General features: G+C 39.0%; 1 protein-coding gene across 5 annotated transcripts in view; it reads right to left on the bottom strand.

The window, feature by feature from the left end:
* Positions 1–27921, bottom strand: part of COL25A1 (collagen type XXV alpha 1 chain) — a 313397-nt gene that overhangs the window by 75577 nt on the left and 209899 nt on the right. For all 5 annotated transcript variants that reach the window (XM_027636119.1, XM_027636120.1, XM_027636123.1 and 2 more), the window contains 5 exons: positions 18428–18499; positions 17461–17568; positions 13734–13769; positions 3037–3063; positions 560–604 (listed from right to left, as the gene is read on the bottom strand). In XM_027636119.1, coding sequence (XP_027491920.1) covers positions 560–604; positions 3037–3063; positions 13734–13769; positions 17461–17568; positions 18428–18499 — 288 coding nt within the window. The remainder of the gene's footprint in view (positions 1–559; positions 605–3036; positions 3064–13733; positions 13770–17460; positions 17569–18427; positions 18500–27921) is intronic.

The raw sequence follows: 27921 nt of genomic DNA, 5'->3' as shown, positions 1-27921 counted from the left end.
ATGGCACTAAGAGAAGACAGTGTCTTCCCAGAGGTAGCATTTCCTCCCAGTTGTGTTCAAGAACATTTCTGTTTGATTAATTTCTCTGCAATTTTTCCCCCAAAATTCAATTTCACATTATTCTCCACCTGTGTTTCCAGTCTCTTTTTATTCTCTATTTATAGGTTGTACTACAATGTATCGGCACTGTATAAATACCCAATATCAACATAAGTGTTTGCATCATGGGACTGAGTTAATCACAAGTAAAAAAAGTTTGTAAATATGCTGTCTGAAGTAAAACACTACTAAATGCATTTCTTTCTGGAACGTATCAGTCATCATCAAATCTGAACATCAGACTTTCAACTTAATCAATTACATTTGCTGCTTGTTGAGGTACAACTAGAAAAAAATAATTTCATATCACCAACCAGATTGTATAGACTTTTCCATGGAGCTAATTTGAAACCACAGCTCTGAATGTAAGGCTGCATATTGCCCATGTGAACAAGTCCGAAATTGCTTTAATCCACTACATAAATAATGTCAGTGCTGACAAAAGTCAAAGAGAACTCACCACTTGTCCATCTCTCCCTGGAACACCAGGCACTCCAATGGAACCCTGGAGGAAAACAGACACCAGTGTTTAGCAAATTAAACGGGTAATGAAATCTTTCATCTCTTAAAACAGTATTTAGAATTAATGGTGAATGCTTGCCTATTGTAGCTGCAATAAATTTTTCAAAAACTAATTTTTATCCAAGCTGAGCTCTCTTTTCAGTTGAGATTTTATATTAATTAGACATATTCTCACATCGTACACTTTAATGACTCTAGTCTCTTCCAGAAACAAGCTTCAAGGTGATGGTTGCTTTGTAATGTTGTGGATGCTTCACAAGAAATGTAAGAATTAAAATGCAACTCCATTTAATACTCTTGATCAATTTTGAGACTGATCCTATGCAATTAAACATAGCACCTATTAATGCTTCTACAGGGACACTTCAAGCTCAATAACTGGTGACACCAATCTATCCTAAGGTTTTTAAGAGATAATCTGCAGTGATTAAGCCTGACAGTGCAAATTACAGATACACTTTTAAATTGTATCAGTACTATTGAAATTAAAAGTTTTAAGTCGCCACAGGTCTAACACAAGGAGAAAAGAAGAAAAATAAAATAATGACCTTGACTTATAACATTGGAGGAATCTTGTTTACAAAGCTCTCGTACTATAAGTTCCTGTGTGATGGACACTTTTTTTGAAGGACCTTGTGCGACTTGGTACAGAAGTTCAGAGAAAACATGACACATAAGGAAAGCAGGAAAACTGGACATGCTTACACAGCATTCTCCTCTTTTTATATGAAAATAGTGCTGCTCAGCAAGGAAACTGAAAGAAATGGTGCATGGCATTTCCCCCTCTATTCATATTGGTTAGAGGTTTCACTAGAAATGGTTTAGTCAAAGGGCACCAACACCCAAAAAGGAATGAATCGAAAATGGATGTACACAGTTGTCAACGAATAGAGTTGGGAAATCCTGTGAAACAAGAAAAGGAATCAACTCATTAGGATCTCAAAAAACCTCCAACAGCTAGTAACAGAGCTTTAAATAAGTAAGAAATTATACACTGCATCCCAGCATATCTCCATGACCCAGAATGCTCTCCCCTTTCTCCCAAAGCTTCCACTCTGGCATCCTTGTTGTCTCTTTTTGTTGGATAAATGGTTATGACTTTTAGGCGCTGCAAAGAGGTCCTAATGAACATTTTCACATCTTTGTATAATTTTCCCAGAAAACTAGAAGGCAAAGCTCAGGAGGGCATTAAACCATCAATCTCAATAAACTATCCTATTTATAACAGTTCCTCCTCTCAGTGACAGCAGATGATTTTCCTTATGAAACACAGAATGTTAGAAAACATAAATAAAGCTGATTTTACCATGTCAAGTAAAAGTTTATCACGTATTCATAGTTCATTAGCACATGGGTTTTGCTGATGCTGTACATGCAAAATATCCTATTCACAGAGTATTACGGTATAATTTTCTAATGACTATTTAGACATCAGTACGACTTAAAAATGCCACATTCTTGCATTGCCAAACATGAAAGGCAGTCCTCTCCTTCCGTCTGCAAACTCTGTACAAATTCACAGCTGCCAAAATTCCACCAATTTGTATGCTTTGGGATTACATTTTCACATGTCACAGGTTTTTCTTTGTTTTATTAAAAATGTTCCATTTTAACAGCCACGAGCAAACCCTCACTCTAAACCTTCACTTCTCACATCTCAATACTACTTATTCTTTGCCTCTTCTTTTTCTTTATAGAAATTAAGCCCATTTATTAAATATACTTCATTTTAGTAAATATCTTTCATAAATATCTTTTCAAATATCTTTTGAATCAAGTAGAAAATTACTTGCCTTGATGGTATGTGGTATTTTGAGGATTGTTTTAATGGTGCAATTCCATAAATCCTAAACTCACTCAATCAAACTGAGGCAGTCAGCTTTAATGAGTGTAAATAATGCTGAAAGCATTCCCAGGAAGTCAGGTCTCCGGTTACCGAAGGAACAGGAAGACACCAAGAGACCACCTGAACACCGCTAACCAAGAACCATTTATCAGCAACACCTATGTCCTTTGTTTCTGCTGGTCAATTCTTTAGTCATATGGCACTGATCTACGTGAGTAAGGGTGTGCATTTAATCAGAAACTTTATCTCCCCACCTTTCACAACGTTTTAACTTTGGTTTCCTAATTGTACCAGTGCACGAAAAAGAAAATTATAGTGACCTTTTCACCTGAAAGTTAAGCAGACAGATTGAAAACAGTCTGCTCTGCATGGCTTGAACTTTCTATGATGGGGGAAATGAGAAATCTGATGTCTCACATCATACAGCTGCATTTTGCAAAAACAAACTTCAGAACCTAAACTAACTAATATAATGCAGTGTACAGTAGCTAATCCCATTCACCTCTTCTCCTTTCAATTTGGCACTAGGAGGAATAATCACTTTCACAGTATTGTCGTTTATACTATACCTTTTGTCCTGGAGGCCCCTGAGGTCCCTGCAAAGGGAAAACAATTCAATTAACATCATAACTCCAGCCAATTTAAACTGAAATGACCAATTAGGACTGTCTTATTGTGTAAGCATTCTGATACTGGACTGAAACCAGTTGATGTTTTATACATCGGGAAAAGTAAAACTTTATGCTCAAAATGCACAATGAACCGTTTTTCTTCACTTTTTGGAACTGATCTATTAATTGCAATACTCAATTTTCCCCCCTTCTAATCTCTTCCCCCCTCTTCCATGACATCTGTTTCTTCTAGTACTAACAAACCTGTCAGCATTAAGATGACTGTGGATTTTCTCTCTCTTATACCAGCTAACAGCCAGTTGTGTGTAAACAAAGGAATACATCTGCTTGGTAGCAAAAAACAAGGTTTATGCAAACAAGAATTCTTAAGCTAGAGAGAAGCATAAATCTCAAAATCTCCTCACCTTCTGGGTATCAGCACATGTGACTGTGTTATACCCAACATGTGCTCTGTGCCATCATTTGCAAGTTAAGAGAAAAATCATTAAGAATTAACTTCAGAAATCATTAAGAATGCTATTGGGAAGTAAAGAACCACCATTTTGTCCCCATGACCTGAGAAGGCAGGAAGAGACATCTCAATTCAGGAAAGCATAACTGCTTAATGTCATACAGGAGCCAAAGTCTTATTGATATTAAAAGGACTCATTTTTCATCTGTTGTCTCTGAAGTACCCAGGTGGCCACAGTGAAGAGCAGAAGCAGCCAGAAAACAGATCAACTAACCATGCCTTTGACTCTTTGTCTGATTTGGTAACTGCCAGACCATGTCCCCCATAGTTCTTATGTACTTTTTTCCCCATGTTCCTACTACGGGTGCTATATCGAGCAAGGGGAATTCTGGGTTCATGAGGGTGCAAAACAAAACACTAAAGCTGAAGAATCCAAATCCTTCTGATGTGAGAAAGAATATAAGAAGAATTGATTGATACCAGAACTGCAATTATTCAGAAAAACAAAAGGATTGCTGCTTCAAAATGTGTGGGGGATTTTTTTCTTAAATGAGTCTGAACTTAAGACAGAATCTTCCACTGTTGGTAGATGCAGGGCTTGTTGGAACATTGCTCCAGTGCAACTTAAACTGCTAACAAGGAAAAGCTCCACTGGTGGTAATTCTGGGTGCTGTATTCACTGATGCAGATAAAAGCCTTGCAGTTTTAAATGTGGATTCATATGTCTAAGGTTTGGCATCAAACTTCGCAAAAGCATAGATCAGTGTTGCTTCTTGAAACTTCTGCTTGATTGTCTTAACAGAACTAGTGTACTGTGAGCATCTCCTTTTGACTATAGGGACAGATTTTGATAGTCAAAAGCCACTGTGAGATACAGGGTGACAATTTTACTCCCTTGTCTTCAAAAGAAAGCAAAAGTATCCAGACACTCAGCACTGGCGAGGATCAGAGCAGTGAGTATAATGATCATTTGCTTTTACAGATGGAGAAAGATCCCTCCAGCTCACCATGTGCTGGACACTACCCTCCTCTTCTTTTGTGAGAAAGACACAAGTTTGTCCAGTACCTTAAAAACTCCAAGAAATTAAAGCTCAGACTAGAGCTTTCCTACATCAACATTCCCAAAACAGGCTCCAAATGTCCGCATCCTGGACATCAGTTGTCTGCTGACCTTTTGCATATTAACCAGCTACATTTGGGGGTTATTTCAGGTCCCAGGAAAAATCCCTCCATCAGTAGGACAAACTGAATACAGCAGAGCTGAAGACTACCCTCATAGCTCATGCCGGCTACTTTCATGTCCAAGGAATGGATATTGCCCCTTTGGTTTCTAACTACTTAACAAGCTAATAAAACCTTCTGAAGACATTTAGATATATTAAATTGCCACTGGGGAACCCTCAATACTATATTACTATATGAAGGTAAAATTATAATTCACTTATTAATACTATCCCCCAAAGTAAACTGTTAAATGTGCTGCTCTGTTGAGAATTTTGTGCCTGGTGCTTGCAGCTGTCAGCCTGTGGGAAGGATATAATTCAAGACATTGCAGATATCTCCAGGAAAAGTTCTTTTCCCAGAATTTCCCCCTTATCCCTGACATCATTCCAGCTTCTCCAGATGAGTTACTGAATATGAAAATACCTATATAGTAGCATAGTCTTGCTCTTATTGTGCCTTTAAAATAAATCATTCAGAGAAAAGAAGCAGCAGATACTTATCAATAAATATTTTATGCAATTAACAGTTTTCCATTTCTGCTGCTTAAGCCTTTAATCAGACTGGAAGTAGCTCTGGTGTCTCACGTCCATTGAGCTACTATGACACTTGATGACATGAACAGTCGTCAGCAGTACAGCTACCTTCAGAAATGGTATGCTCAGAAAACCAATTGCAAACAAAAGCTTACCTAAAGTGACATATTTCCTATTTTACACAGGGTAACCCATGCTTCTTATCTTTAGAATGTCCAGACTGCAAAACATAGCTGAATAGAAAAAAATTTTTCTTCAAAGCACTGCTCTCTAGCATTGGGAAAGAAGCTCAAAGCCACTGGAAAATTAACAGCTCATCCACTGACAGCTCCCATCCCTCCCCCACATAAGCCTGCCAGCAGCCACTTAACAAAAAACCTGAAATTAAATTACTAACAGAAAACTACTTAAAAAAACCCCCAACATGTAAAACACTACAGAATTGTGCCTATTTTCTATGAGTTACCTACAATCTCTAAACAAGGTACATAATCACACCGGAGAGACAGAAATAAGGAAGTAAATAAAATGTGGGAGAAAGAGAAGAACACAAAAGGATAAAATAGCAAAAAATCCCCAAACCTAAAACCAAGACTTCAATTCATTTCCAGAGGTATAAATGATAGCTTTCAGAAGAATCTATATAGCAAATTCAATATGAACATGTGGACTCCTCCAAGTGATTATTCTACAGAATTGGGGAGTATGCTGTGGCTTGCCCACTTGATGAACAGATAAGACCAGCAATCAAAATCTCTGCGTAGGTCTTGAGACAGGAGCGGAAGGCAAGAAATACATTGTTTGGAAAGTTCCAAACAATTCCTTAGACTGCTTTGCTTTTTCTTTGTTTTTCTTGAACTGTTCTGTGTTCCATAAGAGTTGTAATAATATGCTAGCCCTGCTGTTTGCTCCAGTACAACCAAAGTGATGCTTTGCAAATGCAGATTCAGCTAAACTTCACTTTGGATAATTATCTGCCACTGGGTCCAGGTAGCCAGTGCAGAGAGCTGCTACCACTGTTCCTCACCTCATTTCCCTCAAGCCCAAAGCCTCAGCTCTGCAGTGACCACACACATAAAAAACATGCAGTAATCTTCACTAGTTGGAGGCTTCATCTACTGCCACAGGTAACACATTGTCACTCAGTCTCTGTCACTATCACCTGGGTATTGAAGGAAGCGAAACAAAAAGAAGCCTTTAAAACAAGAGCTATAGAATTCTTTCAACTCCTAACTACCTGGATATATTTTATATATCCATATATATATAAAATTGATAAAAATCCCCTCCATAATAGTCTATGCAGACTATGTTGATAGTAAATATTTGTCTTTTGCCTGTAATATTGGAAGCTTCCAGAGTTTCCATCCAGGGATGCTTAGAATCAACTCCTAAACTATTGGCAATTGATGTTAAAAAGCTCATTTTATAAACAGCATCTAGGCTTAAAAAATTCCAAAGGAAGTTCAAGAAAACTGTTCAGATGAAGTGACTGCTTAGTGTTTTTGAAGGTTATGCTACTTTTCTTTAAACTGACACATATTCACCAAGAAACTTCAACTGGGAGAGCTGAAAATTCTGGTTACAAGAGCTTTCCAGAATAAGATGACAACTAAATATAAGGAATATAAAAAATAGTTCTCACTCAGATATCATGAACACTTCAGAAGAACCCTTTACCATAATGTGCAATTGAGTAAAGTAGCACAACAGCTATGACAAATTATTGCAGGGCTTCACTAAATTACATTTTCATTCAAATAGTTCCACAGTAGGAAGACGGAAGAAGAAGATGTGTTGCTCCAAAGAAATTTAACTGCTATCTGTGTTTCTCTGGAGACAGAGAATTATTTGATAATACTTAAGCACTTGGAAAACTGGTTAATCAAGGATAAAAAAATGTGTATAAAAGTCTTCTATGCAATTGGGTTTTTAAAAAGTAAAAATAATTCCACTATGAATGCCATTCTTCAATCACTATTTTTGGAAATCAACAGACCTCCAGAGACAATATCTGGTCAAACATTTGTATCATTGAAATTACTGAATGAAGTTGGATACTCCAGTTGGGTCTTGACAAATAACTATGTGGAATAAATTAAAAAGCCCAAACAAACTGAAAAGACTGACCTAAATGTAGTTAGAACAAAGTTTTGAGTCCAGAATTCTTCCTACACCTCCTTTCTAATGTTACATTTTCCTTTTATGCTTAATCTGTTCCTTGTGTTTTAGCAAGCTGCAAACCAAGAAAATTCTACCCTGTAAAGGTAAAAGTTGTGGTTTCAAAGAGCAGTAATTCAGGGTGTGCTACATAAGGAATCCTCTCAAGGTATTTTTGTATTCAATGTCTAGGGACTCAATTGCTTAACATTGGAAGAAATGTATGAAATCAAAAGTTGGGGCATTTTCAATTTGCAGGTCTGGGACTTTTACAAGGTGTCAGAGTTTATGGACACTGAGCACAAACACCAAATGAAAATGCCTAACACAAATAAAATGAAAAAGCGAATATTTTTGTATACGGAATAAGCTATACAGCAAAATAGGTCACAATGGTGCAATACACTGTTGTACAAAACCTCTTATTCCAAAGCCTCGCAAACAAAAAAAACCCTCAACCAAAAACCAAGAAAACAAACATATGAAATTTTTTAACTTCCATACTTTCTATGTAAAGTAAAAACTCTTTTTAACTAGAAAGCCTGTAGGAAGTATTACGTCTATATTTCTGAAAAACAAAAGCAGTTCCAAGACTGTTCCTGAGAACAGGTATTTCCCCTTTGCTGCCTGTAAGAATCATTAAGCACTTGGAATAGCATAACGGAATCACTTAAAATGGAAAAGACCTTTAAGTTCATCAAGCCCCTACTGTTAACCTAACACTGCTATGTCCACCACTAAACCATTTGTCACTGCCACATCTATGCACCTTCTAAATACCTCCAGGGGTATTCAACCACTTCCTTGGGCAGCTTGGTCTAATGCTTGACAATCCTTTCCATGAAGAAATTCTTCCCAATAGCCTATCTAAACCTCCAGTGCTGCAACTTAAGGCTGTTTCCTCTTGCCCTATTACTTGGAGAATAGACCAAACCCCACCTGGCTGCAACTTCCTTTCGGGTAGTTGTAGACAATGAGAAGGTCCCCCCAAGTGTCCTTTTCTCCAGGATATACACTCCCTGCTCCCTCAGCCACTCCTCATAAGACTTGTGCTCCAGATCCCTCAGCAGGTCCATTGCCCTTCTCTGAAAACTCTCCAGTGTGTCAATGTCTTATTTGTATTGAGGGGCCCAGAGCTAAACACAGGATTCAAGGTGCGGCCTCACCAGTGCTGAGTACAAGGGGGACAATCCCTTCCTTGTTTCCACAAACCAGTTTCTTACCAGTCTAGATGGAAACCTGAACTAGCAGACGTACATGAAGAGGAAGTGCAGGTTTCATACAAAGCATTCACCTGCATTTCAGTGGAGCCAGTGTTCTACCCACTGACCCCATTTTCTTTGTGTAAAAGGAACACTACGTAATTCTGAAAACATGTACCTGCATGGTTGAGAAGTGTTTCATAAAGACTGCAGTTTCTAGAGTATTACTATTGAAATGTGCAATGCTTTAGTATTGATGAATCACCTAGATATAAGAATGCCGAGCGAAAAAAAACAGATTAACTATGATGGAAAGTCTCTTATAACTTCTGAGAAAGCAGTGCCCCCCTTCCATGCTATCTACCTTAACTGATGAAAAGAGCAACAACAGCTCTTAATTAGTGCTCAAGAAGAGCTTCTTTATTCTTTCAATCACTGTTGTAGCAGCCATTACTGAAGTCCAGAGGTTACAAAATGCCAAAACCTATTTTTTCCTGAGATTTCCTGCAAGCTAAGCCCAGTGCAACTGTATTGGGGAAAAAAAGAATAGTTGCTGTGAAAGGCACAGGCTGAGAATTTCCACTTCATCTGATAGTTCTCATAAACTTTTGCAGTTAAACAGCTTAAGAACAACACCTTATAAAATTCACTATGAACATGCTACCACATGCTAAACAAAGAAGGCGCCTACAGAACCCTGGCCATGGAAAACAAAATCACAATTAGTAGCTTCCCAGAGGAGCTATGAAGATTCACAGCAGCTGAGAAGCTGGCCTTGACCATTGGCCTGAAAGGCTGAATTGAAACCAGCAGTACTTCCCAGACAGTTCTGCCTGGTCCCTGTGTGTTCACTTTGTTAATTTTAAACTAAGAGGAAAAAATAATATTAATTCATTTTAAAAATGTGACATTTTGCAGACTTAACTACAAGGTTACGCTTTTCCACTGTCTTTCACAAAAACGGCTGTATCCTTTGAGAGAACATTCTTCTTATTCTGAACCACTAGTAAAAGCAGTAACATTAAGTTTTATTTTCTTGAACAAATGCCCAGTAAGACTGTATAAGCACAAAAATACTAGTTTGGAAAACAATACATCTTAAAGCAGAGGGATTTTGCATTTGGGTTAATCATTATAGTATGGATTTCTTTTGCAAAGAGACACCTTTACCTGAGTTCTTTGGTAATTCTGGAGTGTTCTGTTCATGCAAAACATCTGTAAAATTACTTATCGTTAAAGCAAATTTTGGGGGATAAAATACTATAGGGATGTTTTCTTTCAGTGACATGAAGGGGTTGATTCATACACTGAACATGGTAATTTCCTTCTGAAAAAAGGAGCTGAAAACATAGCAGATTTTTATATTCCAAATTTTTATTACTATGCACTAGTTTAAAATACTTTAAACATAAACCCCCCAAAAATCTCACACATAAAAATAAGAAACAAAACCATCCCGTGCACACTCTCTATCCTATTGCAGTTTACGAATCTGAAAATGTTGATCTATCAGTGTCAGCCTTTGGTATTTTCCATCAATGACTCTAAGCTCTCATGAATAGTTTGCAACCAGAAATCCTAGTTCTTAGGTAGAAAGGAATCACAAATTCATATATTATTCACTCTGCAAATGAGAAGAGAAACCAGAAAAACTTTTGTATGGTATTCAAGAGTCCTTATCACCAAGAATTGCAGACAAATGGCATGGGAAGCAGGACGAATTCTGAGAGGCATGGCAAAACTTTAACTGAAAAGGTTGAAAAGCTAAGGGAACTACTGGCCTTTTCTCTTGCACAGCATTCACTTTACTAGTTCCACACAATATTTCAAAACTTAATCCCTTTGGTCACTCCACTGCCTGGCCTCCCTCTGAATTCTCTTAATCCTTTCTGCACAGAGGAACGATACCTTCAACTCTCATGGAAAGTAGACCTGCAGGTCTTTAAAGTGCCATGAAAACCAGACAGAAATTGCAACTAACTAGTCATTCTCACATTCCTTTCTAACATTCAAGATGCATGCAGTCCCACCTTTATAACTTAAACCTAAGCCACTATCTCACCTAAAAAGAAACTGAAATTTCTTGGCTCTAAGAGAAAACAAATTATTCCTGACACAGCAACGTATAGAGCCAAAAAAGGCTCTATATGCAAAGAGGTCTCCCAAACATCTCAACGGCAAGGATAAAAGAACAATAGAAGCACACTGGGAGTCCGACAATCTGGAAAGATTTTTAGCTGAGAATGAGAGACCTCAGTAAGAAACAACCAGATCTCCCACCTCCTAAATCCTTCCACCACCATGCCATAACCCACATGTTCTTACACTTGAAATAGGGAAAACTATTCCCTGTATTGAAGGTTGAGCTCTCTCATGCCAAAGCAGAACTCACGTCAGAGAACTCAAACACTGTCAGTCTCTGCAAATGTTCCAAGCAAACCTTTCCTGCCTGAGAGGGAGAAAGGTTATTACTGCCCTCTCTCACAACATCACCTGAAACATGACTTTCTCTTTCTTTACTAACACAGGACTTCATTAAAAACGAAGAAGAACATGGCAGCAGATTTTCAGTTTGAGCAAACTGCCATCTTTTCACTAGTCACTGGATTTCCTATTTCGCTGAAAGGAGAACATGAACATTCCCAGAATTCTAAATGCATTAAAATTATTTCAACTTTTGGTAAATCGAGGCAGACATTGCTTGAGTAGGTCACAAGTTACTCAATGTGTGTATTAGACTTGTGTTATATTCTGAGGAACAAGCTGAAAAACACTGTTACCTAATATTGTTACCATATCTTCTGCTCTTCAAGAAATTTATTCTACTTCTTCTAAGAAGAGAAAATAGAAAACTAAGACTGTAGGGATTGTTTCACATCAGCTGGTGTTCTTCTTGGCGGTATCCTGCCTCCGTCTTGGAGGAAGAACCAGAGTACATGGCACAGTACTTGCTTCTTACTGGAAAGGGCCTTGGACATGTGGGCAAGTGGGAAACCACAGTATACTCTACACTCCAGTGTATTTGGGAGTTGGATGTTTGGGAGACAAAGACTGGTAGTACTTTTATGGGACTCATCGACTTCATGGTTTCTATTTCATCAGAAAGAAAAAACAGCAAGTAAACTCAGACTTGAGACTTTTGGTGTGAAACAAAGGCAAGTCCTTACAAAAGAATTCCTGCAGAATTAACCTATAATCTCCTCTGGGCAGAGATCTCCATTTTCCTTTACTTGAAAAAATATTAGGTGAAAAATGGAGAAAAATACTCTCAGGTAGGCAAAGGCCTGTTTTCCTCACAGCATATTATAACTATTTTCTCCAGCAATGCAAGTTTATGGCATACTTATAGGGAAATCAGCCATTCCCGCAGCAGTGTCTGAATTCTCAACATGGAAATTCATGAAACGCATGATGGAAGATGTCAGAAGCAGCTAGACAGTCCGTGAATGATTGCAGCACTTTCCACAGGTAAAAGAGTCTGCAAATCTGTACTGGTATAAAGAGTATGTCAGAAGCACAAAGAAGAATAAAAAGAAACTAATTACCTCCCTGATCCTCTGATGCTCTTTACTTGATCTGTACACAACCTAATATTTTAGCTGTCAGACTGACTTTTCAAGCAGGTATTTGGAGCTGGATATTCATGTAATCTGGGATCTTTCTCCAACTTAAGCTTGCTGATTTGAGTTTTAAAACACCTTTTGTTCCTAGCTAAACACATCTACATTTAGGGAAACAGAGCAGTAGCAGTTTAGTTCTTTCACACAAATGGTTACTTTAGAGCAGTGGGAACCTTCTGAACGTGGAAACTAAAAAGTGATGGATTATTATTTGCTTTAAAAGCCTTTAAACATCCTGTGGCTCTGCAGACCTGGTCTTGAACAGAAAGAAGACACTGTTGTAGAATCTGAGTTTTTTCCAGGGGTCAAATAGGAGAATAATCCAAATATAAGAAAACAAGCAAAAAAATCCTCCCTTCCTACTTATTGCATGTATTCTTCACAGGCCCTTGGAAACCAAAAAGACAAAATAAAAAAGAGCCCAGAAGTATGCTAAAACATTGGGTAGTACCTTTGGGAGGCTTTGATTTTGATTTTGCTAAACCTTTATTTCAAAATGAAAACGTACAGCACTTTTAACTGCTCAATCACAGCAGATCTTTCTAAGTCTTGGAATATTGGGGTTTTTCTTTCAAAAGATTTTGTCAATTCAAAATGTTTTGCAAATTGTCAAGGTAAAATATCATCACATCTGTTTAAATCTTTATAAATTCAGATAACAATCATATCTGCACTGATTGCTGATATAATCTTCCATATAATCTTCCTCCTCAGAAGCATTTAGGAATCAAAACCACATGCCACGGGCTACAATTCTGTCATCTCTCATAAAAATAAGAATGACTATGAGTGTTTAGGGAGATCTTAAGGGAGAAAAAAACCCTTCATGTTTCACAGTTCTCTGACAGGCAGAAACTTATGATGCCTTAACTTGTGGCTAAAGCTGATTTATAACCAGTGGAGCTTCAATTTACTTCCAAATAAATAGGAAATATTTCACACACACAGAGGAAAAAAGCTGAAACCTCAGAAGAGGAGAATATTCTGAGAGCTTCAGTGCTGTGTTTTCTCTATTCTGCCAGGTAAAAGTCCAGAGCCACTGCCACAGAGACAGCTTGGATGTTAGCCCTTAAAACAAGGAGATGGTTCTGCTGCTCAGTGGTCTCAAGGTGGAAACAGCTCAACTTCAGAGACAGTGTTAAGAGGTGGCCAGGAACTGGGAACACCTGGCTTGGTTCTTTTTTGCTTTGCTGTGCCCTTAGATTTTTATTTCCCTGTGCTGCTGCAAGCTTAAAGAAGTTGGCCTTATGTGACAGGTGACTGCATATAAAAAGAGGATATTGCCTTTCTCACTCTTGTTTTCTTCACAAACGAGGCTTCAAATAGCCTGTGACAAAGAAAGGTCAGGAAATACACAGCTATAAAGCTTTTTGGAATTGCACATTTTAAAAGGCATATGTCATGTATATATTACATTTTCTTAGCAAACTGGAAGAGTACTTACCGTCAATCCTTGTTCTCCTGGTTTCCCTGGCTCACCCTTAGAATAAAATAAGGAATGAATAATTTCAGCAACATGTCTTGAATTCAATTTTCTGTCTAATAATAAAATACCTTAAAATTTTCATTCTTAAACAGGTATGGCATCTGACTGCATATTAAATATATTACTTTTTTGCTTTTTAATGTAGTAGGCCAAATCACAGACATCTTAAGAAGCAAAGTACTATTTCACAATCATGTAATGGTATAGTTCTCAAGGCAAGAGTTAAGCATTAGTGTTCTGACTCTGTCCCTTGGTTCTAAACATAATATTCCATTTCACAGTGCTAAAGCACACAGAGAAAGGTTATTTTCACATACATGCTGAATCCTGCAGTTTATATATTCCAAGACTACTGCTCTGTGTCATCACCTCATTCAGCAGGCATAACTTACCATTGTCAATTATCATGTCCCACAAACCCAAGAATATTGGTATTCTGAAGCCATGCAATAATTACTCAGCTGCTAAATACCTGGATAGGCTTTCAAAATGGTAACCCATCATTTTTCCAATGTACTCTCTTTCTGCAGGCACAACTCTACATAAAATCAGAATCTGTCTTCTCCCCTTTCTTGCCATATGAACACATACATCTGTATGTAGAGGCAGTAAAACATATCAGTCATACAATACGGGCTAAAAATACCCATTCAAAAAAACCGGTGGTCTGGTTTATAGAAAACCCAAATGAGCATAGGGCAGTCCATGTGCTGCTGTATCAGCACAGCTGCAGGGTCTTCTTTAGCAGCTCTGTCATAAAAGAAAGCCTGTCATAAAATTGATGAGAACTGTTCTGATGTCATTGTTCTTAGAAGCTGAAAAGAATCAGAATTGCATCTCTGGGTATGTGTGCATCACATTCAGAAGCAAACATGCAGCATCTGTAAACACATCAAGATAGCCAGAAGAAAGAAGCCACATAGGCAGAGGTTTCTGACAGCTCATTACCCAAGCTTGTTGGACTCTTCAGCTTGCTCTGAAGCCTTGCTAACTTATGTATACAGCAATCACACAGCCTGAAGTGAGCATCAAGATATCCCCATAAATGTTGGGAAACAATTTTGAAAAAATTTCAAGAGTTTGTATCATATTCTATTGTCTTCTTACCAGCAAACACCCTTCACTCTCCTCTTACTTCCTTTTGTGTCTGTGTGACGCAAAGAGAAGGCACCTATTCTACGTGTCACTATCAGGAAATCAAGTGTGTTCTGGTTCCAACAGGTCCACTGTTGACGTCCAAACAAAGGCTTAGAAGTCTGCACAACCCTTTCAGGGTGCTCTCTCTGCTGGCAATATGCCCAATGGCATTTCCCAAACACTTCTACCTCCTTGGCTCTAATGATTTCCTGCCCAAGAAACCAACATAATCTCATCTCAAGCTGTAAGTATCTGTAACGGGATCACACCTTTGGGCTGCAAGGTGGTGATGACACAGATAGAGATGTGTGGACACAAAGGCTGTTCCTCAACCTGCTACACTGCAGAAGAGTAGTGGCTCCTGGAGTTACTCCCTCTACCTTGTTACCTCATCTGCCTGACTTTTCCAGGATACACAGCAAATGTATGGGCACAGGGGAAAGTAAGAGCCAAAACATCATCATATGGCTGTAGGAATTGTAAAGTTTCTTGCTTGAGAGGGAGAGGCCGGAAGAGAAGCCCCTGCTTTGCCCAACACTGCAAAAGAGGAAAAGTCTGCCTAATGGTGGTTGGTCACTGTAAGGACACCCTCCTATAGCTGTGTGATACTGCAATGCCCCTACTCATAACACAGTGCAGCTATTGTTTTCAGGTCTCTAGCTCAAAGGTCCAGGCAAGTCTGTTGAAGATACAAATCTGTCCTTACCTCTTAACTAAGTTTTCCCTTTACAGATCTCCTATTTGACTGTATATCACATAGCCATGGAGGAACAAGCCTTTTGAGGATCAGGAACAGCAGCAAGGAGTACAATAGTAAAGTCAGCAAACTGGATGGTTTCTACCTGAGTACTTGTTTGTATCTGAATCTAAAGCAGTATCATGAACTGATTTTCCATAATGCTATAGGGCTTAAGATAGCCAAAGCTTAAAAACTATAAAAAGAAACTCTCTCTTGCCATCTAAAGTCAGAATCACTACAGAACTATCATAAAATGGAATGACCTCATTGCATAAAATACACGACTTTCCTGTTAAGAGATACACTAATGATCCCTCTGCTAAAAAGCACAAAACCCCAAGCAACATGCAGTCACATTGTAACCAGCAACACCAGAGTGATTCTGCTATCCTCTTCTATGTGAATTATTAAAATATTATCATTGCAGTCAGAAATGGATTCTGGTTTCAGTCTTGCCCTTACTAGATCAAACCAGCAACTCTGCTCACTGCAGTTAATTTAACCACATTAAAAGAACACAAGGGAGGCCCAGAAGAGGCCCAAAGCCTGACATGCCACAGGACTAACAAGAAATGAGTAGCTTGTCAAAGTAAAGCATCACAATGACAGCAACAGACTTTTAATGTTATTTCATAACCTTGAGCTAGAACTTATGAGAGGGTGGTAAAAAAACAAACCAAACCAACAACAGCAGCAGCAGCCCTAGAGTACCACAGGTCTCAACTGGCAAGCCTTGCTGGATTTTCACAAGAAATTTTAGCAGAATCTTACTACTATCATCATGCTATATTACACAGTTAATACCCAAATAGGGTCAGAACAGGAGTGTAGATATTTTCTTTCTTGTTTTTTCCTAAAAATGTGTTGTAGGGAAATTTATTGCCTTCCTGCCCTGGCCTCATGTAACGAGCTATGCTTTTTCTTCAAAAATCAGTTTCTTTCCAGTGCTGGTCATCACCTGGCTAGTTCCCTATGTGTCTTCTCAGTCATGATCTTTACTTAATGGGTGTATCCACACTTGTGCCATCTCAGTTGTCATATCTCCCTCCTGCCTCTGATTCCACTTCTGCACTGATAACACAGTGGCATTCATGATGAAAAGAGAGATACTTCTTTCAAAAGGATAAAAATTAAGAAAGCTACAAGACATAAAAGCAAACCCATTCACATACTTTGTTAAAAAAAAAAATCATGTTTTTATGCATCTGTTTAAAAAGCGTAGGATTGATCCCATGCCTAAAACAAACAATACACAATATACTGGATTCTGCTGCTTGTTCTAATGAAATACGGGGTACGAGCCAAAGGAAATGGTACTGTTCTAGTTGTTTAAAGATGGCAGAATCTATCTCCAAATTTCATCATAATTTGGGCAGCATTTAGCAGTTTATTACTTTATTCCATGATTTTTGAGGTTAAACCACTAGCAAGTGAGAACTCAAGCCCATCCATGTTACAGTGTCTCAAATTCAACTATTCAGCTTTGTCTTGAAATTTGAATAGAAACATTTACTACTGGTGGAGAGGGGCAGACTCTGCTCACACAGCTATTAATGTGCGAGCAACTGAGAAACCTTAGAATGGGTGAGGAAACTGTCAAGGGTGGGAGGCAAGGAACCTTGATTTACTGCTCGCCCTGCTATGAACTTGCTCTCTCTGTGTGGGACTTCAGGTACACCATGAAATCTGCCTGTGGATCAGCTTTCACATGTCTTGTTTACCAATCTTACCTCAGAAAACATCTTTGGAACTAAGCTGGCATACACTCCACAGAAACTTGGACATCATGACAGCAACAGACTAACTCACCGTTAAGCCAGGCATCCCACGAGGACCGTCTTTGCCGGTATCTCCTGGGGGACCTCTGGGTCCTGGTGGCCCTGGAGGTCCAGGGGGTCCAGCTTGTCCTTGGTCCCCCTAAACCAACAAAAATCTCATCACAAGTTTGCTTTAGAGACATCAACCACAGAAAAAGACATCAATGTGCTCAGAAAAAGTGCAAGACAGGCTGGAAGAAGCTGCCATGAACTGGACAGTGGCTTCTTCACTGCTTATGGCAGAGACAGCGTTTTGCCTTGAAGACCAGCAGTTTGTATCTGTCTGGTGCAATCAGCCACAAGAACAGAAGGTTCAGATTCTAAACTGCTTGTCCTACCACAGCACACATGCAAAAATTTGGGGTAGTCTTACAATATTTTACTCATGTAGTTCTCCATGAACTGTAACTGTTTTCAATGAGCAGCTGTTTGCTTCATGATTTGCATAATCACAAAAAAACTGAGGCAAAAAAAGAAAAGTCACATCTGAGAATATACAGTCTGCGCAGCAATTTTCCAAACCCATCAATGATATACGGATAGATTTCAAAAATGATAGTGGAAAATAACTGCTTTTCCATGAAGTTGTACGTAATTTTCCATCTGTTTTGGGAGGCTGTTTTATAATGACAATTAGCTAACTCTCTTCATCTTTTCCTATTAATTTGTAAAAGTCAATTTTCAAGAGAGTTATCAAAACATATTACCTTCCCCTTTATAAAAAAGACACCCCAAAATGGTGCTTTAGTTTTTTTCAGCACATCACTGCAAATCACTGAAAAAAGCTGTTGGCATCTTAAAAGTGGATCACTTAGCAAAGCCACCCATAGCCTTTTAACTGTTAATATCATTAACAGTTGCTCCACTCCAAAACATTTTCAAGGCATCTGACAAAAAGGCACAGCAAAGAGTAAACTGAATGTAAAGAAGAACCAGACTCCAGCGAGATGAAGCACTACCTTAATGAGGCGGCGTTTAATGAGCTGCTGATCAGCAGAGAGAAACCCATGATTGATTTTAGGAAACACCATCTGATCAGGCAGGTGAGGTCAAAGGTTGAAGATCAGAGATGAGAGAATTGAAGAATAGACATCAGAAGGCCCGAGAAAGAAATAAAGACATATTCATTAGATTTGTAATAGTTAAAATAATATAAACTGGTGCTTCTGCCTGAAAGAAACTGTGCATTTTATTTTCATAAAAACCCGATCTCTAATGTACAGGACATACTGCTTTGTGAATTAATTGTATACAATGACTTAACTGTGTAACTTTTTTCTCCCCAGATTTTGTGTGAGAATTCTTCATGTGTATTAGTTTTTTCATTACCTGGGGTCTAAAAAACCAATGTTTTAATATGTTCTTCTTTCAGCAAAGCTTCTAGAGACAAAGCACCAGTTCAACTTTCAGTCAGATTTTCTAACCAGCATATTGTGCCATGAAGAATGGTGTCATTTTAATAAGGACTGGAGTTTCAGCTTGACCAGATTTCTTCTTGCTTAATTTGCAAATGCACTTTGAAAAAATATGGATGTAAAGATCAAACCTGTGGTATTTATCACAGATAGCTGACTCTACATGCAACCAGTATAGAGTTCACTGCCATTTTCCACACTCATTTATGCCTCAGAGAAGCAGAACGACAGAAAAAACTCATCTGAAAGCAAAATACTGATCAAGATCATGAGGAATGTGGCCATTTCCAGGGGTGACACTATACACATTTATGGATTTCATTCCATGCTCTGCATCAGGAGTACTTATATCAATGCAAAGGCGGTGAGGGGTTGACTTAGGTCTACCATAAGGATCCATTGGTATTCCACGTTAAAAGCAATTTTTCATGTGCACTTTTATGCTGATACAGAGAGACCTGACTGAACAGGTACATGTCAGCCACAAACCTTGACGGTGAGGATCTGATTACTGTGCAGAGCAGCGACTGTGGGGAAGCCTGGCAGACCCTAGGGACACAGCACAACATGGTACGAAAACAGCACAACACAAACATCACAGAGACAATGTACTAACAGACAAACAGAACAAACACTATGTTTAGTACACCCCACATTGTCTACTGACAGGAAACAGCCTCTCTGTCATATGGGAAACAGTCAGGTTTGCACTACACTGCAGATGCAAGTTGCTACCTTACAACAAGAATATCAAGAGATTTTAGAAGGAACAATCCCATGGAGGTGTCTTTCCTTAAAATTACAATAAATTGTTATCATCATTTGACAGTTGTTAAGACTATCAGCCAGCAGATGATTGAGCCATTTTCAATTAAAATGTACTACAGCACTTCAAGATAGCTACGTAGAAAGTTTTGATTCTGGATTGCTGCAGAACTTGACAGCAGTAATAGTATACTTTGAAGTGCTTTGCATAATTAACATCTTGCTCCTCACATTCTGTTTAACATATGACATTCAGCACATAAACTGGTAGCACATACACAACTATAACACTGAACAAAAATCTACTGCTAGATCTTGGGTAGTCCATAATGACCATGGTCAACGTTTTCAAGAAATACATAGCAGTGTTTTCATATCCACAGCAAATCTTTTCCCCTCAAGCACTGTATGCCACTTACGGTTTCTCATATTCTACTCTACCAATATGTGCAGAATGTGCACTGTATTATTATGAAAATTGAAGACTGTGGCAATTGCGGCCTGCTGTCACAATACAAGAGGGTGAATTTTGCACTCAGTTCAACAGCTTTCTTATGCTGCCTTGTAGGGTGTGAATTAAACCTGGAAAAGCTGAAACCTTATGCAGTTGAGCAGTGAACTAAAACCAAGTAAATCTCTAAGCCCTCTTGCTGAATTTAGCATAGCACACTTTCTGAAGCAGAGGCTCGTTCAACAGCAGAGAGACATTAGGCTAAGGAAGACAGAATAAAATATAGCCTGGTAGCTCTAAGCTCTCTCATGCCTCCATGACCACATGCCACCTCTGGGAGGTAGAGCTGGTGGCACAGCCCCTCTTCGAGGCCTGGAGCATCCAGCTGCAGGACTGCAGTTTAGCACGTCTGAAAGGGAAGGCTGTGTCTGGCTCTTGCTGCTGGAAAAAGGGCCTTCCAAAAAGTCCTGTGTGAAGGCTCTGCTGGTGTAGCCCATGTTGCCACAGCGCACGAGGCTCTTTGCAGCCCAGCTGGCCTAGTGGAGAGTACCAACAGGCCAGGGCAGCCTGCCAAGTCTCTCAGCTGCAGCAGATTCCTTTAATGCTGCAAATATTTGCTCTGTTCACCTCCACATGCAATCACACCAGAGATCCTCCAGATCACAAAGACTGCACCGGTCTTTAAAAAAAAAAGGCAGAGTAACTTCCTGATGTATGCATGTCCTTCACTAGCATTTTTGAGTTGCATTTAGCATCTTTATTCCTGATACATATCCATGAGATGAGGAAGCTGAGAGCCTGTAAGTGGGTCCCATAAAGCCAGTGGCACTTTCACCAGCCTTCCCACTTCATTTGGATGAACTGTGGTGTGGCTAACTGCATTGCTCAGTGACCTGAAATCTCCTCTTTAGAAACACATAAACAGAAAACAAAACCAAAAAAGGCTAAAACTACTAATATATAAAGAAATCCACTCCTGAGGCACTGCTAAGACTGGAATGATATACATCATTTAGGAAACAGATGTATCAGATTTGCATTTATCTTATTATGGAATATAAGTTAAAGAAGTTATTAGATAGTAATGTGCCAGAATGTTTACATCTGTGACTCATTAGCCCTGCTGTGCACATGGTCCATTTCTCTTCTGGATAAAACCACAACATCCATGTAATGGAAATGAGAACAAACAACAATCCTACAAAAGAAGTAAAATCTAAGCAGCAAGCAATAAAACTCATTTCTTAAAAAATGAATAAACAGAAAATTTTTAAACAACTTCATTTTTACTCAACAGGATTACAAAACAGTAATTTTCAGTTACCTCTAGATTACCATATTTGCAATTTGACATTTTAAAATGTAGAAACTCAAAATTCAAATTAGTTTTATTTCATCTTGACCATGAAGTAGAACTGGAAATTAATCAAGAAAGGAGCTTAATCATAAAATATGCTGGTTTGTCATGAAAGATTTTTTTTTTCCTTGAGAAAAAAAATTAAAGACTTTGGAAAGTTTTGTGTAGCTGTACACAAAATCATACAGCACTTCACAGTCCAGCCCCAGCATTCTCAATGGTTCCCAACACCACACAGGCAAGTTTAATATTAGCTATTAGTATTGCATTTCTTTGCCTATATAAACACCACATGAGAAAAGGGGACAAACCCATTCTTCCATCTGCAGCTTAGTTACTCCTTTCAGCTTGTTACCAAGTAGGACAAAACTTTCCTTTGCCCAAAGTGGTAATAATCTTAGACCTAATAGTCAGATACATGCAACACCAGTTTGGACCTGCATCACCCCCCATAAGTAACACACCGCTTTGGAGAAAGACAGAAACAGGAGAACAGTAAATGGAACCCAGCAACAAAACTACAATGGGTCCATAGTTTTTGCATGCGTGGGAGGCTTTAGAAGGCATTGCATCTTCTGGCATCCATGAAAGACAATGTTGGCACACAATGAGCTTCTAAAAAAGCACAAAAAGAGCTATCCTCTCCACAAAATGAGTTCTCTTCCTTTCCTGTCACTCTGCTATAAATATAGCCACAAATAACCCCTAGATCTGTTTTATTTTTTTCTCTATCTAAAGCTGTTCTCAACAACAGATTCAAAGTTACTCAATTTTCTCTTTATTTGGTTTGATTCTTGAACTGCACATAGGAAGGGTTCTTGTTCTACACCCTGGGAGGCCCTAGCAGAATACAAAACACTAGTCATCAACAGCGACCACTGGTCTACTAAATTCCTCTGCTGACAGCTACTCCAGCTCACACTGAAATGGTAGCTGGTTACAATTTCTAAATTAGCACATTTGTTGCATACCTCACTGCATTTTTGCCCAAATGCCAAGGAAAACATGATGCTTGGTGGAGGCTAACAGCCATGTGACCACTTTAGAGTGTCCTGCTTACCTACCTGGAAGTGTAGGTAAAGCCTACTTGCCCCCACACAATGGCTACTGAGAGAACCAAAGGATGCCATAACATTGCATCATTCCCTCTGTCTGATTTTTTACTTAGATGAAATAGTTCTCCTGTTACATTCACCACAGCCTTGGAGGATGTCATTCTCACTAGCTGTCCCAGATTTTTCACAGTACATTCAGCTTTGTCCATTGGCCCACATAAGGTCAATATTGTAAGCTCATCATAACCTTGTCACATGGCCAGTACAATAACATTAAGCAACAGCGTTACTGGTTTTACACTATGCTGTGGACACTCCATTTTGACTATTGCATTTGCTTAGTATAGTAAATGTCACAGTTCTCCTTAGGATTTTCCTTCTGACCTGCCAGTAAACCCAAGCTACACAAGCTTGTATGTTCCTGTGAAGACATGGTAAATGAGACAGGAATTACCACCTGCTGTTCTCTTGCACTTCCTAAGGTTACAGCCAGCTGCTGCTATTTCACATCAAATCACACAGGCTTCAAGCCAGAGTGATCCTGACACTCTTTATGGCTGCCTTGCCTCCCCCCCACTCCACCTCCAGTTCTAATTAATCCCTCAGACTGAGTGCCAGTCCTGCAGCTAATTATTGTACCTGCCCTGGGGAATACAGTGTTCGGTATAACCCTGTACAATGCCATGGACTCTCAGCAGGAGCTCTTTTATATAATCTTTTTATCATAACTGCTGCATTCTCCATCAGCAAGTCCTCTAAGAAAAACAGTACGCCACAACAAGACAAGGATCTGGGAATTTCTTTTCACTTAGACAAACATTCAGCAATTATTTGATTTGAATAAATTATGTAATGATTCAGACTTTGTATTACAACAACGAAAATATAGCGTTTGAAGATCTAGCATAAACACATCACTCTAAAAGCATCATTTTCTATAATGACCTCTGTATTCACAGTGAACTCTACCTGACACCACACTCAAAATGAATAAAACTGGAAAAAGCCAACACTTTGGTCCTATTACTAGATGAATTTTCAGTGAAGCAAATATCTTTTCCACACAACTCAACTGTGAGTTCTGATAAGTGATCACCATCTGACCTACACAAAATACCCTTCCCGGAGGCAAACCTACTATTCTCCCTGAAAGTGGTGGTAGGCATCCAGGTAACTGCAGGATGGGTTGGTCCTCCCCATAACCAAGTTGGTTTTCAAAGAAGAAATCTTCCATCCTGGCTTATGTTTCTCTTCCAATTTTACACCTGCTGCACTTATGTGATCCAGGTAAGTGGTTCAAGCTTCTTCTATAATGTTTATCAGGACTGAATGAAATTTTATAAGAGTTGTTTTTGATCAAATTGGTCTAATTCAAATGTTCAGTGTTCCAGCACTTCTGCATGACAGCTGCAGTTTGAGATAAAGCAACTACATGATGTATTCTCAGTCACAGGACAAGGCTGTAGAAAAAGGAACAGGATGTACAGAGACTTCCTTCCTCACCATTCCTCTGGCACTACTAAAAAGGGGCAAGATGCAAACCAACTGGTGGCGGGTGAAGACACACACTGCCTAGCTCTTAAGAAGGAATGACAACATCCTCGTCTTGGGAGCAGGTATGTGGCACTCTCTCTGGAGTGTCACAGCTGTTCTGCATTCCACAGGAGTACCTCAGGAGCCGAACATCAAAGGCATAGCTTGGCCCTGGAGAGTCATTCACCAAAAGGACGCTCATGTGAACTCTGAAAAGAGACACATCTCAAGTACAAGTGTCCCAATACTTTGGACAAAGTTGGCAGCCAGTACCATCTGAGTTCTTTCCTAACCTCTCCTAGTTGCAGAGCTCAAAATTACCTTGCTCCAATTTGTTACCCTACTTTTAGCTTAATGCAAACAGGGGAGCCGCAACAGCCCAATACTAGCGAAGTAGAACAGATAATTAGTCCCAGGAATGGAATAGGTAAATACCCCTGCTGCCTTCCGGCAGATACGGAAACAAAGTCTCAGAAGTTAAATTCACTGCTCACAGACAAATCTGCATTAAACCAGGTGTCCAGCAGTTTTCTCAGTGATGCTGCTTTGGTTAACAGAAGGAATCATGAACAGTTTTTTAACCTTCTTACTGTGGCACACTAAAAGTACAGCTTGAAACAGTGGTTGCTTGAACTATAATTTGATTTACACAGGATAATTAATAACAGAAAAAACAACTATGAGGGTAGTCATACTGGTAAAGTATGAAATCAAAGCAGCACTCTGTGTGTGCTATATGTTTGAAGTAACACTCAGTAAACCAGAAAATATGCTTTTATATATAGAGAAAAATTTCATTTGAGGGAATACTATTACTATATAACCACTTCTGCTGCAGCTTTTGACAGTATAGTGATATAAATGATATCAAAGAGTATTAAGTAAGAAAAGAAAAAGCTGGGGACAATACTAATTATTGCTAATAAAAGCTACACAGTTCTTCTATTAAGGCAGATAAAATTCTGATAACAAGCAGTATTTATAGAACAAATTACAAGAAACTTCAGTATGATATAATCAAACATCATCAAGGACAGAAGAAATTAATAGAATATGTTTAAATTATGCAAAATTATATTTAATTAACATAATACTTTATAGTAATATATAAATATATAGTATTATATATTTTCGCTTTGACAAGATATTGACTGAGGATAAAAATTATCAGCATTGTTTTGGAAACAAAGCTTCCTATTAAATCACTGATTTATCTACATTTGTTACAATTATCAAGGCCTTAAAAAATGGAGTTTTGCTTTTGACAAAGGCAGGAAATCAGATTAATTTGTATACTACTATCTATTTGTGAAGCAAACCTGCTCCTTTCTTAAAAAAAACAAAAACAAAAACAAAAACGACAAGGAAACAAACAAACAAAAAACCCCACATAGTACCAAAATAGGATGGCTTTAGAAGTTAATGGTCATGGTTTAGTCATCACTCAGTAACTAATATTTTGTAATTTATGATTGAGGCACTAATTCAAATGACATGAATATAGGTTTTCCATGCATTGTCAGCAGGGGCAGGAAAAGGCTCAAAATATTTATTATATATTTCCTATAAATGTATTAACCAACAGTAACAATACATGCATATTAAAACCAGACTTTTAAAAATTTTCATTAAAAAAATAAGGTTAAAATTTATTGCTTGGATATCTTTAATTTCCCTTTAAGATGAGACAGTATAAAAGTTGTGTCTATAATGTAACAAGTGAAGCAATACTTCAATTTAAAAAGATAGCTGATATCTATATATATACACCCACATTTGTATTTAGTTATTTCTGTAAATAGACTGCTTCTAGGACTATTTCTGTTGACATTAGGTAATTTTGAAATAGTTTGCCAGCACAGAAGAGTAGAACTTGCAAAACAAAGATTTCTCTCTATTAGACAGCAGAGAAGGAGGAAAATAATAAAAGTAAACAGAGAAAGAGAAAGGGTTAAATAGAAGAGAACATTATATCGCTACCCAAACCTAACTGCTTTACCAGGACCTAAGGAATGCTTTTAATCTTCAAGTCAATAAAGGTTAACACAATAAAATAAACTTTCTTTTCTAGACCTTCATCTTTCCTGCTGAGGACACTTCAGAGATATTATCAGTTCTATGCTGACCCAACTAACAGGAAAACTTACGTAAACACAGCAAAACGAGAAAATAATTTTATGGAAATAATTAAGTATGGCTTCTGGGTGGTTTCTCATTTCACCTAGATCAAAACCAATTTAAAAGCAGGTGCTAGCTAATGATTTCTAGCTCTGATAAGCAAGAAATCTCTCATGTATCTGAACTAAAAGACAGAAGATATTTATTATGCCATTTACAGAAGGATGAGAAAAGACTAAGAATCCCAGAAACAGTAAAGTTGGAAAAGACCTCCAACATCATTGAGTCTAACCTTTGACCAAACACCACCACGTTAACTAAACCACAGCACTAAGTGCCATGTGCAGTCTTTCCCTAAACACCTCCAGGGATGGTGACTTCACCACTTCCCTGGGCAGCCCATTCCAATGCTTAACCATCCTTTACATGAAAAAATTCTTCTGATGTCCAACCTGAACCTCCCCTAGTACAGCTTAAGGCTATGTCCTCTTGTCCCGTAACTAGTTGCCTGGGAGAAGGGGCCAACTCCCACCTGGGTACAACCTCTTTTCAGGTGGTTGTAGAGAGCGATAAGATCTCCCCTGTGCCTCCTCTACTCCAGACTAAACCACCCCAGCTTCCTCAGCTGTTCCTCGCACAACTCACTCTCTAGACCCTTTGCCAGCTTCATTGCCCTTCTCTGGACACACTCCAGCACCCCAATGTCTTTCTTGTAGTGAGGTACCCAAAATTGACCACAGAATTTGATGTGTGACCTCACCAATGCTGAGTACAGCACACTGCTCCTGCTGGTCACACTATTTCTGATCCAAGCCAGCATGCCCTTGGCCTTCTTGGGACACCTGGGCATATGGTCAGGCTAATGTTCAGCTGCTGCTGACCAGCTCTCCAAGGTCCTTTTCCACCAGGCAACTTTCCAACCACTCTTCCCCAAGCCTGTAGTACTGCATGGAGTTGTTGTGACCCAAATGCAAGACTCAGAGCTTCGCCTTGTTGAAACTCAAACTGTTGACCTCATTCCATCAATTCAACCTGTCCAGATCCCTCTGCAAAGCGTTCCTACCCTCCAGTAGATTAACCAACTTAGCATCATCTGCGAACTTACTGTGGGTACAGTCAATCCTCTCATCCAAATCATCAATAAAGATTTTAAACAGGACTGGCCCCAACACTGAGCCTTGGGGAATCCCACGAGTGACCGGCTGCCAACTGGATGTAACTCCACTCACCACTACTCTCTGGGCCCAGCCATCCAGCCAATATTTAACCCAAAGATGGGTGCACCTGTCCGTGGGCTGCCAAGAGAATGTCGTGGGAGACAGTATCAAAGGCTTTACTGAAGTCCAGGTAGACACATCCATAGCTTTTCTCTCATTTAGTAGGTGGGTCGGCTGGTCACACAAGGAGATCAGGTTGGCCAAGCATGACCTGCCTTTCTTGAAACAATGCTGGCTGGGCCTGATCCCCTGGTTGCCCTGTATGTGCTGCGTGATTGCACTCAAGATGATCTGTTCCATAACTTTCCAGCACTTAGATCAGGCTAATGGGCCTGTAGTTCTCCAAATGCTCTTTCTGACCATTCTTGTAACTGGGTGTCACCTGGGAACCCATGGTTATCCAGAACTGATGATAAATGATGGAAAGTCACTTGGTAAGCTCCTCTGACAGCTCTCTCAGTTGGATCCCATCGACCCCATGAACTTGTGAGTGTCTAAGTGGCATGGCAGGTCTAACTACTTCCACTTGGATTACAGGGGGG

The sequence above is a fragment of the Corapipo altera genome, unplaced genomic scaffold, assembly GCF_003945725.1.
Source record: "Corapipo altera isolate COAL_440 unplaced genomic scaffold, ASM394572v1 22b, whole genome shotgun sequence".
Lineage (NCBI taxonomy): Eukaryota > Metazoa > Chordata > Aves > Passeriformes > Pipridae > Corapipo > Corapipo altera.
The sequence above is the reverse complement of the archived record's forward strand: the minus strand, read 5'-3'. Positions and strand labels throughout refer to the sequence as shown.